General features: G+C 43.9%; 1 protein-coding gene across 1 annotated transcript in view; it reads right to left on the bottom strand.

Annotated features, from left to right (window-relative positions):
• Nucleotides 1–6,574: 6,574 nt before the first annotated feature.
• Nucleotides 6,575–14,397, bottom strand: part of ZNF341 (zinc finger protein 341) — a 35,783-nt gene continuing 27,960 nt past the window's right edge. Inside the window, exons 11-16 of the mRNA XM_073555399.1 lie at nt 12,879–12,975; nt 11,159–11,291; nt 10,928–11,039; nt 9,469–9,539; nt 9,071–9,258; nt 6,575–8,007 (exon numbers count right to left, since the gene is read on the bottom strand). Of these exons, the coding sequence (XP_073411500.1) occupies nt 7,678–8,007; nt 9,071–9,258; nt 9,469–9,539; nt 10,928–11,039; nt 11,159–11,291; nt 12,879–12,975 (931 nt within the window). The 3' untranslated portion in view covers nt 6,575–7,677. The remainder of the gene's footprint in view (nt 8,008–9,070; nt 9,259–9,468; nt 9,540–10,927; nt 11,040–11,158; nt 11,292–12,878; nt 12,976–14,397) is intronic.

Below are 14,397 nucleotides of genomic sequence, written 5' to 3'. Positions count from 1 at the left end.
CCATTTTACTTTCGGGAACATCTGCTTAAATGTTCCCAAAATGGAAAAATACTCCTGACAGGCGCATTGTTATTGCTATGTTTTTAGCTTCTCGGGTTTAATTTTCGCTCCAACATTCATCTCACACTATGATCCGGCTAGTTACTAAGGCTTTAACCATTTCAAAGATGGCCGTCGGTAATAAGGAAGCTTATATGTAGGAAGGAGCGAGTGTCATGTGACGTCAGGCAAGGGGCGCGCATGCGTACTAGTCATGGGTGTGTGCAGGTCGGGTTAGGTGACGTAGGTAGGGCTGTTGCTTGACAGGGAAGTGGTGTCACGGTCATGTGGTAGTGAGCTCACACTGTGCTCTGTGATTAGGGGACGCTCTCTTGGAATAGGTTACCTCAAATAGGAACCATACGAGTAATACATGGTAACATTGGCTCCTCCAGATGGAAAGCTACTGCCCCCTATGGGAGGAAGTGCCTCTTTACATCACTGTTAGCTTTGCTAATTCTTTTCCCAGGGAGCAATGTCCCCCTGCCTGCTGACGGTCTCCCCCAGTACAGTCAGACATTACACATATAACACGCATTTGCCAACAGTCTCAGTTTTACTGGGGCAATCCTAAGATGGCTGTTTGTTGCGCTTCTGAGGCTTTCCGGAGGTGAACCCTAAAGAAAGGGCCAAATTCATCATTTCCCATGTGGGTGTGTACAATGTCTGCGCCTAAATAGTAGTAACAAGTGTCACTGCCTCATGGTACTGGCACAGACTAACCGACATCAGGATTGGGCCGGTTAGACGGTGCAATGGGCACAAGTATCTTCATCTTTAGTTCTTGATGACAATCATTTATAACTAGCAAGTGCCGTTGATCAGTCAGTTTCTAGTTAAAGGGGTTGTCCACCTCTAGGGGCAACTTTTTGTAACTTAAATGCATGTATTTGGTGCTAAAAAAATTTTTACAATTGGGTTTCATTACAAATATTAATAGGCTAGGAAGGTCCATGGATATTGGCCCCTTCCCAGCCTAATAAGACCAGCCCTTAGCCACCCCAGAAATGGCGCATGAATTGGATGCGCCAATTCTGGCGTTTACCTTCGGGTCTTCCTGATTGCTTGGTGCATTGGCAATCGGGAATGGGATTGTGGGGTTGATGTCTGCACTGACATCAAGCACTGGGATTAGTAATGGAGGGGCATCTATCAGACACCCCATAGTCAAAAGAAATCAACACACAGAGAAAAGTCCTATATTTTCAAAAATCACTCCCCAACAATGTCCCTCCTTCACCTATTTATAAAAAAGAAGTCTGTCGTCCAAATAGAGGTCCCACGACGATGCCGGTCTTCTTCATCCAGTGTATGGAGCCCTGTTCAGAGAGCGAAGCTCCATGGACTGGAGCAGCAGCCAATGGCGGTTCTCACACTGTGCTTCGGGAGAACCCGGCTGCTGTGACAAGAAGTGATGTCAGTAAGGTTACCGCAGTTCACAGCTGATGGTTCTCACAAGGGCAGCGCGAGAGCCAGAATGGTAAGCGATGCACTCTGGACACACGGATGGCCCATGGGTTGTACACACGGACACGGATAGCACCGATATATATCAGGACATGTGGAGGCCCATCCCTCATATATTTATAGCATATCCAGTGGAAATGCCCTAAATGCTTAGTAAATGTGGATCGCACAATAGGACCTGCATATATATCAATAAGGGGGTCCTGATGCGTTCCACTGTCACTGTAGAGGTGGTTGGAACTCCGATTTATCTGGACGGGAATTCTGACCTCCTCTCCACTGAAAGCAGCTCGCATTAGGCCTACGTTCTGAAGAATGATTTGCGTGCCATTGGTGTGACCCGCATCTACCATACATTTATTGCAATATTCTGTGGATCTGCGATTCTGAATCCCTACAAAGGGATCATATGTGCAAATGCTCCTGGAATATCTGGGGGGCTCCCGAAAGAAGCGGCGAACTAATGGACGAGTTGGAAAATCTCCAGAAGGGCCCATTCGATGAAGTGCGGTAATTATAATTTTATAAAAAGAAAAACACAGTCACGTTTAAACACGTTCCTGTACATTTTCAGGCATAGTACTGTACTCAGACTCCCCATATAATGTGAGACACGGACGGTATGGAGCATGTCCCCTTCTAATTAGAGCCGTTATGCCCCATGATAAAGAAAGCCATGATCATGATCAGCCTGCCGTCAGATCGCAGTACTGCAGGGCGGCACCGCCTGGATCTACCATACTGCTCAGCTGTCTGGCCTTTCATGTAGAATGAGTGGAAGAATGTGCTCATAGCTGACTAGTATCAATGCAGCACAAGACTCGGTGACGCCATTATGTCGTCATCATCATGTGACATGGAAAAAGATCCTGCTGGGTGACTCAGATGTGAGGTGGGAAGGAGGAAGTGATTCTAGTTCAGGTTAATAAAGTACTAGCAACAGGATTGTTAAAATTGCTGTGACAGCAGAAAGTAATGGCTGGGGATAAAGAAACGGGGACACGTTATCTATATAGTGTAGTGCCAGTCATTCTTCACATGTGCTCACTTGTACTGTGCACTGCTGAGAAGATAGGCGTAAGGCCAGGGTAAGACGGACATGCCTCACAGTCTGTATACAGACTCATAGCCTTTATGAGGCTGTAAGGTCAGGTCAGGAGTAGGGATGAGCGAACATAGTCTAATGACGCGTTATCCGAGCATGATCGTGTGCTATCCGAGTGTCTTCTGCAAGCTTGAAAAATAAAGGAATAACTATAAGTCTATGGACGGGGAACCTGGTAACATAGTTGCACACACTAACAAACTAACTATAGGTTATTAGGGAACTGGGGGGTCTGCAATACCAAGATAGGTTATTACACTTGGGGTTATTTAGTTTGGAGAATCGAAGGCTTAGGGGTGATCTTATTACAATGTATAAATATATGTGGGGACAATACAAAGACCTTTCTAATGATCTTTTTACTCTTAGACCTGTGACGGGGACAAGGGGGCATCCTCTACGTCTGGAGGAAAGAAGGTTTAAGCATACTCACAGACGCGGATTCTTTACTGTAAGAGCAGTGAGAATATGGAACTCTCTGCCATATGATGTTGTAATGAGTGATTCCCTACTAAAATTTAAGAAGGGACTGGATGCCTTTCTGGAAAAGTATAATATTACAGGGTATAAACACTAGTTTCCTTAATATTGCGTTGATCCAGGGAGCTAGTCTGATTGCCGTATGTGGAGTCGGGAAGGAATTTTTTTCCCCAATATGAAGCTTACTGTTTGCCACATGGGGTTTTTTTGCCTTCCTCTGGATCAACATGTTAGGGCAGGTTAGGATAGGATATGGGTTGAACTAGATGGACTTAACGTCTTCCTTCAACCTTAATTACTATGTTACTATGTATAGGGGTTGGTCAGGCACCTCCTTATTAGGGAGGGAGCCTTTTATACAAAATGCCTCCCAGCTATTAGTTGGGGGCATCTTTGCAAGTGCGCGTTCGGCCCCTTTAAGAGCAGAGGAACGCGTGCGCACTAGGTGCGCTGCCGGAAAACAGTGCGGTGTGCACAGGAAAACAGCGTCATTTTGCATTTTTGGGGGGATGCCAATTTGGGACTTTGGTACAAGTTACTAGACCTATGATCTTTTATCATTTCCAAATTGTGAGACCCACTACAAATAGTCACCTGTGGAACCAGTGATTTAGATTGTGGGAGATACAGGCGTTCACTCTATGTCAGATACCGATGCCGTAAACCTTGCCCTATCCTGCTGGCCCCTCCTGATGTGTGCGTAAATCTTCACACGGTTTCTGTGCTTCCTCTGAAGGATTTCTATTTATTGTGAGACCTCTATACAATATGCTATGTACTTGTTCTTATGACATTTCACCTAGCTTCCCCTATACACACGCATGTTTTTCATGGGGAGTGGAGAACAAGTTGCAGCCAGCCCCCTCTGACAGCGTATCTACTGTGGGAACAAAGGATCACAGATGATATAAAACCGCATGTCTGATATGATATCTGTCACGACACAGCTGTTGGGTGACCCCAGACCAGGGGATCCTTCCCTGTCCCTAACACTAGGGGGCACCCTAGCTCACTCTACTTCCCGGGATACTTCAGAAGGTGAAGATGCCGAGGCCTCCACCCTTGCCTTATCTCCAGAGTTAGCCCTCTGTCTGTTCTCTTCCTCCACCCAGGGAAGAGGGGGCACTACTGTGCACTGTAGTACACCAACCCAACAAAAAAGGCAACACAAACAAGGATTAACAGAAAACTCCAGGCTAAATATTCACTTTCATATAACAGAGGAATGCACCAGGGCATGGAGGTAGGGGCATAAACCAAAATAGAGGATAGGGAATTACCACACCTACAAACCAAACAACAGTCACAGATAACTCCTCCAACTCTCTTTCTCATATGAACTCCTCTCCCTCAGTTAGCCATTCAGTAAATGCTAGCTCTGACAAGGATTTGTAACACAGCCCAGATTATAAAGGGAAAAGGAGTGGCTAACTGAGCTCAGCTGTGAACTCAGGGATTTCCAACATGGCCAATGCCAGAAGAAATAAACACATTTAAAATGAAGAAGTGCTTCTTCTCAGTGCCGTAGTAGGAGCAATCAGATGCTGTGGTCTTCTGGCTTCACACTGTCGCGGCAACCCCATGACAATACCCCTTTCTTTGATATATGCCATTGGTAGAGAGGCTTCAGACCTCTGTGTGTATTAGCTTTGATTGTGCAGAAATTGGCAGACTTGTCCAATATTTAATGTGTATGGCTACCTTAAAGTAGATCTGCCTACAGATTTAATAATGCAAATTGCATACATTAATAAATGGATCTCTTAAGGCAGGGGTGGCCAATTAATTTTCCCAAGGGGCCACATGACAAACTGGCACTGCTGTGGAAGGCCGAACAAATCGGCTGAACTTAAAGGGGCGGTCTGAAACCAAAGGCGAATTTCATATTAAATGTATATCTCTTCAGTGTAATAATCTAATCTTGTTTTCTAATATACGTCAATGAAAAATTCCCTAACGTCCCCTCTACATTCTGACTTCCTGTCTTTTTTTTTTTAACGTCCTATGACATTTTGTTTGAGATTCACTATTGCATGCTGGGATACTTGAATAAGCTGTCATCAGGGGGAAGAAGTTGTGGTTACTGCCGCAGACTCTGCGCCCTCTCTGAAATTAGGCACCATCAGTGATGTCCGTTTTGGAGGCTCGGCTAGTCCTACTCACATGATAATGCATTGTATGTAAATTCTGACGCATACTCAGTTTTCTGTGCTACATTCCTTTGAATGCACAGTGACAGTGCGCTCCCTTGCTGGCACTAAGTTGAAGAGATGACCCAGCAGGGACCAGTTCAGTCTTTGAAACAGATGACGCTTCTTTTCGTGATGGGGAAAGCAGCTGTGGCAGTGACAGCAGCCTCTGCCCCTAATGATGTCCCGTGTGAGAACTCCAAAATGCACTGGGATTCTCAAACAAAATGTGATTGGATGTAAAAAAAAACAAAACACAAGCAGACATGAGGCGTGCAAGTCAAAGAGTCAGAAATCAAATGCCAGGAGGGAACATCAGAGACAAAAGAAAAAGACAAACAGATTGCCGTCGACTAAGTATGGGGTCAGGAAACTAAGGTCCGAGTGCGTCAAGGCAAAAAAGGTTAATACAAATGGGTAGTCAAAAAGGTAAATCTAAGGTCCGGCAACAAAGATCAGAATACAGAGCACAGACCAAACATGCCACTGAGCTTAAAGCTCCAACTGGCAAGGTCTGATTATATGAGTAACCAGCCAGATAAATAGCCAGGTAATCACCAAGAACAGGTTACACCTGGAGAACCCCACAAGCCTGGTCAAATGGGCAGCTGGGCTGTCAATCACAATTCAAACAACCCAGCATGCACCTGCCTCAGACTGGGCTGTCACTCATAATACTGACAGCTCAGAATGCCCGTGATCCTATAGGATGGCTGAGCGGTCACTCACAGTGTGGTGGAATCGTGACATGCACATGGAGGAATCAGGAGAGATAGCCATTGGCCTAGCCATTGTGTTCGAGCACCTGACAACTAATGAGGCTCTTGAACTAACAGTAAGATTGGCTATATAATCCCTTTGGAAAGTTTTTGTCTAAAATTAAACTGAGTCCAGCTACAATGGAAAAAAAAATAGATCAATGCTAATTTCAATCTTAAAGAATCCATGTCAGAATGACTGTATAACCCTAAGTACTCTAGCATCGTCAGGTCTAAGAGATCTATTTAATGCATACAGTTTCTATCATGAAATCTGGTGACATATTCACTTTATCAGTCAATAGGTGCCATAAACTAAGAAATCCTACAGAGGATGAGAGTACCATAGAGGTCGAATATGCTCAGAACTATCTAGGGAACAGAGGCTGGGCTGTGGAAATGTTCATGGCAGCCCTGTCAGCTGATGCCCAAATCCAAAGCACCCACTTATGTGGCACTGCAAGGCAAGAAGAAGCTAAAAGCAACAGTTTTAATACGTGACATCATTGACTATCATGTAACACGTAGAAATGGCATTGTATAAATACAGAAATGTTTAATTCACACACAAAATGCCACATACACACAGGTAAAGTGAAAAAAATATATAAATAAATTCCATATATACAATATGTGCATAAATAAATTGCATTACCTTCTAAGATCAGATAATCCAAGCTTTTTGGCTCATTGGTTGGACATAGCAGAAAAAGCAAGGGCACAAAGGAGAAATCATGCTGTGAAGGTTCAGAAGCTGAATTACCGAATATTATCTAAAGCGATCGCTTTCCACAATGATTGGAAATGAGCATGAACCGCACAGCCCATTAAGGTATTAAAAACTTTTTTTTTTGCATTTGTTTGTACATGGCTGCCGCCATTTTGTCTCCATGCACCTGTCAAAGGTTGTTTTCATCCTGGGTTCATTTTGTAGACCTAGGCACCTGAGAGTAGCATGTCTCCTATTGTACAGATATACTGCTGAATGCTGGAACCCATCTGATTGAGGACCCTTGTCGAGGCAGGTGGGCTCACACAATTTGATCAAAAGTTAGGCCAACAACCTCACGTGTAGGTAAAGTAAATACAGCGGTAAGGAAATATAAAACAGCAAAACTACATGTGTACACATTTCTTAGTATGCTCAGAATGCTCTTGCATCTTTGTAATCATTTGCTTTTGCACTCTAAATCACAGCAGTTTTGCACCTCCACATTTATTTAATTACGGAAGGCTATGCTGACTAAATGTTGGTGCCAACAGCATGTACAAGGCGAGGAATATGGTACTCACCACTGGTAGATCGATAACTTTATAAGGTTATGGCACGGCAAACAGAGACATCAAATGAAATGTGGAACAGCTGTTTCATGAGAGTACAGGCTTCTTCTGGCACTTGATCCAGAAGAAGCGTGTACTCAAGCGAAACAGCTGTTTGCTTCATTTGATGTCTCAGTTTGCGATCCCATAGCCAAACACAGTTGCCTTTTATCAATATGCCAGTGGTGAGTGCCGCTTTCCTCGTCTCCTACATGTTTTTTTATTCCTGTTTTCCTCGAGTTTGGATGTGGTAGCAGTGCCAGCATTTTTCTCTGCTTAATAAATTTTGGTATATATATTGCCCCATACAATAATGTGGTCATTCTGGACCCTGTATATATATGGGCACTGCTAGCATTGGACATGAAGGGTCAGTGGCATTCTGCAGCTCGGCTAGTGTCATAGTAGTAGGGGTTGAAGTATCTTGGTTGGAGGGCACTGCCAAGCTTTCTCTGGAACCTGCCGATCCATCGACTACAATAGAAAGCACAGCATCAGTTTGCTGATAATTCTCTTCTGCAGGACTCGTTTCATCGAGTTGCTCTCTACTGCTCTTCAGCTCTGTCAGTGTTGTCTCCTCTTCCTCCTCCTCAGCACCAGTCTCTTCATCTTGCTTCCCTCGTCCTCGCTTTCTCTGTCCCTTCCTGACCTAGAAAAGACAAATAACGTAGATTAACCCTATGTCCAGAAACCCAGATAATCTGCAACACAAATAGTCCCTATCAGCAATCTACTAACCATGATTTCTTCTTCCTAATTTTCCCTCGGATGTTCCTAATTACCTCAAGCCTGGCCGCAGCGTATTCCGAGCTCCGAACACTACCAAGGTGTCAGTGAGCTGGATTTAATCTTACTTGCTCATTTGCTCCCAATCCAGACTAGCTAATCCTGCATCCTAATAACATGGCTGGTCTCTGGCCACTGTTTAGTCCACAGTGATTTCCCGGACATTCCCATATGTAGGGATACCCATGTGTAATCAACCAATGAGTCTGAAAGCATGACGACACCGGACCTGGCCTGAAGAAACCTGCTCCACGCTCCAAACACGGCAGGTGCTAGCTGTCTTATATAGCCGACACTTGCCTCTAACCACAACAATCAAAGCACGCTCATAACGCTGCTGTTTAACCACTTATATGCCACTACCCATCTCTGAAAGAGACATTGGTAAGTGGTGGCATGTCTGGATGCATATGGTGGAGGGCAATCTGTTTGTCTTTTTCTTTTGTCTCTGATGTTCCCTCCTGGCATTTGATTTCTGACTCTTTGACTTGCACGCCTCATGTCTGCTTGTGTTTTTTTTTTTTTTTTTTTTACATCCAATCACATTTTGTTTGAGAATCCCAGTGCATTTTGGAGTTCTCACACGGGACATCATTAGGGGCAGAGGCTGCTGTCACTGCCACAGCTGCTTTCCCCATCACGAAAAGAAGCGTCATCTGTTTTTTTATGAACCACTAAGATAGAAAACAACTATGCAAGTTTGGTATTGCCGTAATTGTGCCAACATACAGAATCATGTTGGGGGTCATGGTTACCATAGACTGAATGTGATTCAAACAAAACTGAAAAAATAATGGTGGAAATTTGTATTATTTTATGCATGCTCATATTTTATAGATATTTGTTTCTAATTAACTTGTTTCGGAGGTGAAGTATTTTGCTTAAACATAGATATATCCCCTAGAACAACTCTTTGTTCCGCTCACCTGTTCTTTCTCACTTTCTAGATGGAGGCGACACTTGTGTTCTTTTAGATACTTCTGCCGGGTAAACCCTTTGCCACAAGTGGGGCAGCAGAACCTGTAATTCCCGGTATGGCTTCGCTGATGTTCTATCATGTGGGCACGACGACTGAATGACTTTGAGCAATACTGACACTTGTGCATTTTCATTCCTGATTTGGAAACAAAGCGAATAAGTACAAGGTATAATTTCACACAACCACTTACAGGTAAAAAAAAAAAAAAAAAAATTGTACTGTCCACCATAGAAAATGTTGAGAACACTGTATATTATGCCCGTGTACGATGCAAACAAAGTGCGGGTTGTAACCCTAAACATAAAAACCTGTGTACTAATGTCTTGGCCGTAGGTAGGAACTTACCCGAATGTGACAGAACATGAGCTTTTAGCTTATCTGGACGATTAAACTCCTTGTTGCATCCAGTGTGAGATCTGAAAAAAAGTTGCATCCAATAAAAGCTTTTCTGTAAGTTCCGTAGCTTTTGTGATCACATAGTGAACTGTCAGCCAAGTTAGCCCCCATACAAAGGCGCGCTTGGTTCAGCAAAGCAAGCATTGGTTCTCAATAGTGAAAGAGATAGAAGTCGCCACCAGACACCTCATCTGATGACTTATCGCTCCCAAAAACAGAGGACCAGGCATGTTAATATCCAACAGCTCGATCCACTTGTTCTATTTTGCCTACGTACTCCTGAGCTCTGTAGAAGTATCTGTGGTCAGACCAGCTTAGTGTTCTTCACCTACAGCAGGTTATACATCACTAAAGAAGAAGGGAGCAGGGCATACTTCATCGGATATGCCCGATGAGCCCCGAATGGGTGGCTTTTTACCCTGACAAGTCTTAAAAATTAAAAAAACAATACAGAAAGTGGTGAACCACACAACGCTACCTGAACACGTGAAGGTACGAAAGATACGCATCTTAAATTTGTATCCAAAACCAAAGGTACACGTATGCAAGTAGAGATGAAAGAAGGGTTGGTGAAGAGCACCAAATCAAATATTATCAAATATGACACGATAGCTTACTGGGGTGGCATGGATACAAGACGTTTCAATGAGCAATCAGTCTCCTTCGTGAGCCAACTGCCTGAAGAAGGGGACAGTTTTCCTCTAAAACGCATTAGACTTATGCCACCCCAATAAACAAACTACAAAGTATCCTATTTGAGTGCATTTGCTTCTGGAGCCCCTCACTAGCCCCTCGCTTTCATCTCTACCTGCATTTTACTGCATCTGATTTTGGAGAAACATCTTCCTCTTTGGTCTCCTTGAGGCTGTGTGCCCACATTGCGCGTTTTAAGCATTTCCGCAGTGTTTGTGCCGGCTCAGACACTGCAGAAATGTTTAAAAGATGCTTCAAATTAATTTGCATGCTTTTTGTGCCAATGCATGCGTTTTTAACCGCTCAGGAATCGCTTAGCGGCTAAAAACGCAGCATGCTCATTAATTTCCGCATTGCTCCGCGTTTTTAGCCTTCCCCAATGTTCCCAGGAAACGCGCGTCAAAAAACGCATCAAAAACGCACATCTTTTTTGCACAAAACGCGCGGAAAAAAGACGCACGTTTTCTGGGAAGGGGATCAGTTTCCTGAGTGTTTAAAAACGCTAACGTGGGCACATAGCCTTAAGGTTTATATTGTTGTTCTGCTCCTGGCACAATGGAGTAAGGGGACAATTAGTCTTTGCTTCACCACTATATTGATATCCACGCTGTTGCCCTATGAAGAGCTTGCCTTACTTTTCTTGCTCTATGTTCTAAAGGTACATACAACAAAATACATGTATAGTCAGCAAAATGTAAGAGAGGTAGACACGTACGCAAAGGGGCACTTGTACTGCTTGTAGGGCTCATGTATCAGCATGTGTCTCTTCAGCTTGTCCTTGCGATTAAATGCAGACTCACACAGTGTACATCGGAATGGTTTTTCACCTGAAACAGCAAGAAATAAGCTGCAAAGTTAGGAATATAGGAATATAGGGTACAGAATAAAGGAAAAAAATATTTCCCTCTATAAATCTCCCAAATCGAGGATCATGACACGTGACTACCTGAATGGATGTGACTGTGGAGCTTCAGGTAGTGCTCCCTTCTAAATAATTTCTTACAGATCGGACACTTGTAGCGGCCACCACCACCATGGGTAGGCAGATGTCTTCTTAAATATCGTTCACATGGAAACACCTAAAAACAGAAATTGGAAAAGCCTTGATAAAGGTGAAAATGTGGCTATTTAATATGTTGTTGGGCCCATCACTGTCTGACCCTCACATTACAATGTTGACAACCTTCCACTCAGATCCATTCATTTACAAGAAGAGGTGCTCCCTCATTTTGCTTTATGTTCCACGCTCAGTAAACTTTAAAGGGTTTGTCTCCCTTTCAGTCTTCTGCGTTGAGTGGGGGCACCATTATGGTCATACTTAGGATGCCACCATCAGGCAGGAAGAATATAGGGCAAGACTAAGAGTACATTATATATATTGTAATGCAGTGACCCCTGTGACAGCTAGGGGGTGCTATTTAGGCTCCCCAGGATGCATACAGGTGTTCCCTCTGTGGTGATGCAGAAACAGTGACTGGCAGGGTTGTGAATGGCCGATATATGTCACAGGGATGGATGCTCCCTGAGATGCAACCTGGAGTGTTTTATTAGTGTATGTGAGCACTAATATAAAGGTTAGTGCACCTGGGTCTGGGTTGCGGGTAGCTATGAGAGATGGGAGGGTCAGGCTACTGATATTACCTCACCTTTGGGTGAGGGTGCTGGCTGTACCCCTGTTTTCCTTCAGGACTTGCAGGTATTTTCAGGACCTGCCATGAGGTCATGACCAGGTGACCAGCCATGTGATCCATACCTCACCTGGGGGTGAGGTTACAGCCTACATAATGAAGGTGTGTTTAGCATATGAGTGTTGGGAGTCTGGATTGTGCACAGACTTCCATGTGTCCAGGTGGGACACTACAGAGTTGTCTGTGACCTGGGAGGTAGAAGGCCTCCTGTGTGTGGCTCCAGGCCAACCCTGCCTGCTGGATATCACACAGCCTGGGGAAGCAGTGCTGGCTTTCCTGACCCAGAGGAACAAGGTCTGTGAGATACCTCCAGAGTGGATGGTCTGACAACCGTGAGTGGCACTGACCCCGGTCAGTAAGAGACTGTACTGTCCTATGGAACTGAGTGTTTAATGGACAATGCCCTGGCCTGTGTGTGAACAGGGTCTGACGGAGCAAAGCCCTGTTTATGGACATTATTTTTAAGTTGCCGGACCTAAAGGCTGACTACTCTGTGTTTGTGCTGCTGGGGATATGGAGCAATAAAGCCAGAAGAACTTTTAAGGAAATTGAGTCTTCCTTTATGTTATAGCGCTACCAAGCGGACGTTCCCCAATGCACTCAGTGAGCGCGGCCTTACAATATTTATCAAGGTGACATCTATGTATTTGTCATACTTGAGCCCTTGGTCCCTATAAGTTAATAAATATTTAGTTGATACAATTTGTAATTATATCCCTATATACTCAATTATGTCATATATTGAGCATTTTTTAGTTTTTGATTAAAGCCTTTCTGTAATAATATTATTTTTTTCAGTCTTTTTCACCAAGTTGCCCCCGTGCTTCTTCTAACCCTTCTCTTCGTGGCACACAGAATCCAAAAAATGCACTAGATTAATTTATTCATCTGTCACGTCACTCCAGCAGTAGATTATACAGATGCTAAATAGGTGTCTGAATGCTCCCTTACTAAGCGGGTGGTAATGGCTAGTCTCACCTTCTGGCAGTGTGGACAGGGGTAGCTGTGCGTGGCTGTCTGTAAATGTTGCTCCAATGCCTCTGGGGTGGAGTATTTATTCATGCACTTTAAACACCTAAAATAAAGAGGGCGATGTACATTAGTTCATGCATGTGTATCTAGGAAATAAATAGTAGCAATCTAGACATAGAGGACAACAAGCCAATATCTGATGTTCATTAGCACATACTGCTATAAGTAGCATTATTGTAATACTGATCCAAGGTAGCAGATGGCTTCTAGAAAGACACCCTGACTTCTAAATCCAATTTAAAGGGAACCTGACAGCTGGTACATGCAGCCTGATCCACAGGCAACAAACATCCACACAGGCTGGAGGATTTCATATGTTTGACTCTGAAATGATGCGTTTCAAATCCTAAAACCGGCTGGGCACCAAATCAGACAGGCAAATAATTTGGAAAGGCGGGTCTCCGACCGCTTCTGTCTGCCCGCTGCCAATGACTGACAGGTATCTCCCTATACATGAAAGCAGAGAACTCAAGGAGAGGTGGAGAGAGAAGAAGCCGGGACATGTCTTTTCGACTAAGCTCATGTGCGTCTCGGTCTCCGGTGTCTTGCAAACAATGCTTTTCTCTGAAGCACCGCAGTGTTTCAGAGTCAAATATACATGATAAAATTCATGCACCAGTGCCTCATACATGCTGCCTGTGGAACGGGTACCATGTATCTGTTGTCAGGTTCCCATTCATGCTCACGGTCTCAGTTCTGGGTAGATAAGCCACTGTTGGATAAGGCATGCTTGGAAATGAGAACCTATAGTTATGGTAAAATGGATTGAAAGTTACAGAGCATGAAAATTATATCTATCTATCTATCTATCTATCTATCTATATATACAGTGGGGAAAAAAAGTATTTAGTCAGTCAGCAATAGTACAAGTTCCACCACTTAAAAAGATGAGAGGCGTCTGTAATTTACATCATAGGTAGACCTCAACTATGGGAGACAAACTGAGAAAAAAAAATCCAGAAAATCACATTGTCTGTTTTTTTTTTCATTTTATTTGCATATTATGGTGGAAAATAAGTATTTGGTCAGAAACAAAATTTCATCTCAATACTTTGTGATATATCCTTTGTTGGCAATGACAGAGGTCAAACGTTTTCTGTAAGTCTTCACAAGGTTGCCACACACTGTTGTTGGTATGTTGGCCCATTCCTCCATGCAGATCTCCTCTAGAGCAGTGATGTTTTTGGCTTTTCGCTTGGCAACACGGACTTTAAACTCCCTCCAAAGGTTTTCTATAGGGTTGAGATCTGGAGACTGGCTAGGCCACTCCAGGACCTTGAAATGCTTCTTACGAAGCCACTCCTTCGTTGCCCTGGCGGTGTGCTTTGGATCATTGTCATGTTGAAAGACCCAGCCACGTTTCATCTTCAATGCCCTTGCTGATGGAAGGAGGTTTGCACTCAAAATCTCACGATACATGGCCCCATTCATTCTTTCATGTACCCGGATCAGTCGTCCTGGCCCC

The sequence above is a fragment of the Dendrobates tinctorius genome, unplaced genomic scaffold (genome assembly GCF_039654945.1).
Source record: "Dendrobates tinctorius isolate UK_male_01 unplaced genomic scaffold, ASM3965494v1 ptg000223l, whole genome shotgun sequence".
Lineage (NCBI taxonomy): Eukaryota > Metazoa > Chordata > Amphibia > Anura > Dendrobatidae > Dendrobates > Dendrobates tinctorius.
The sequence above is the reverse complement of the archived record's forward strand: the minus strand, read 5'-3'. Positions and strand labels throughout refer to the sequence as shown.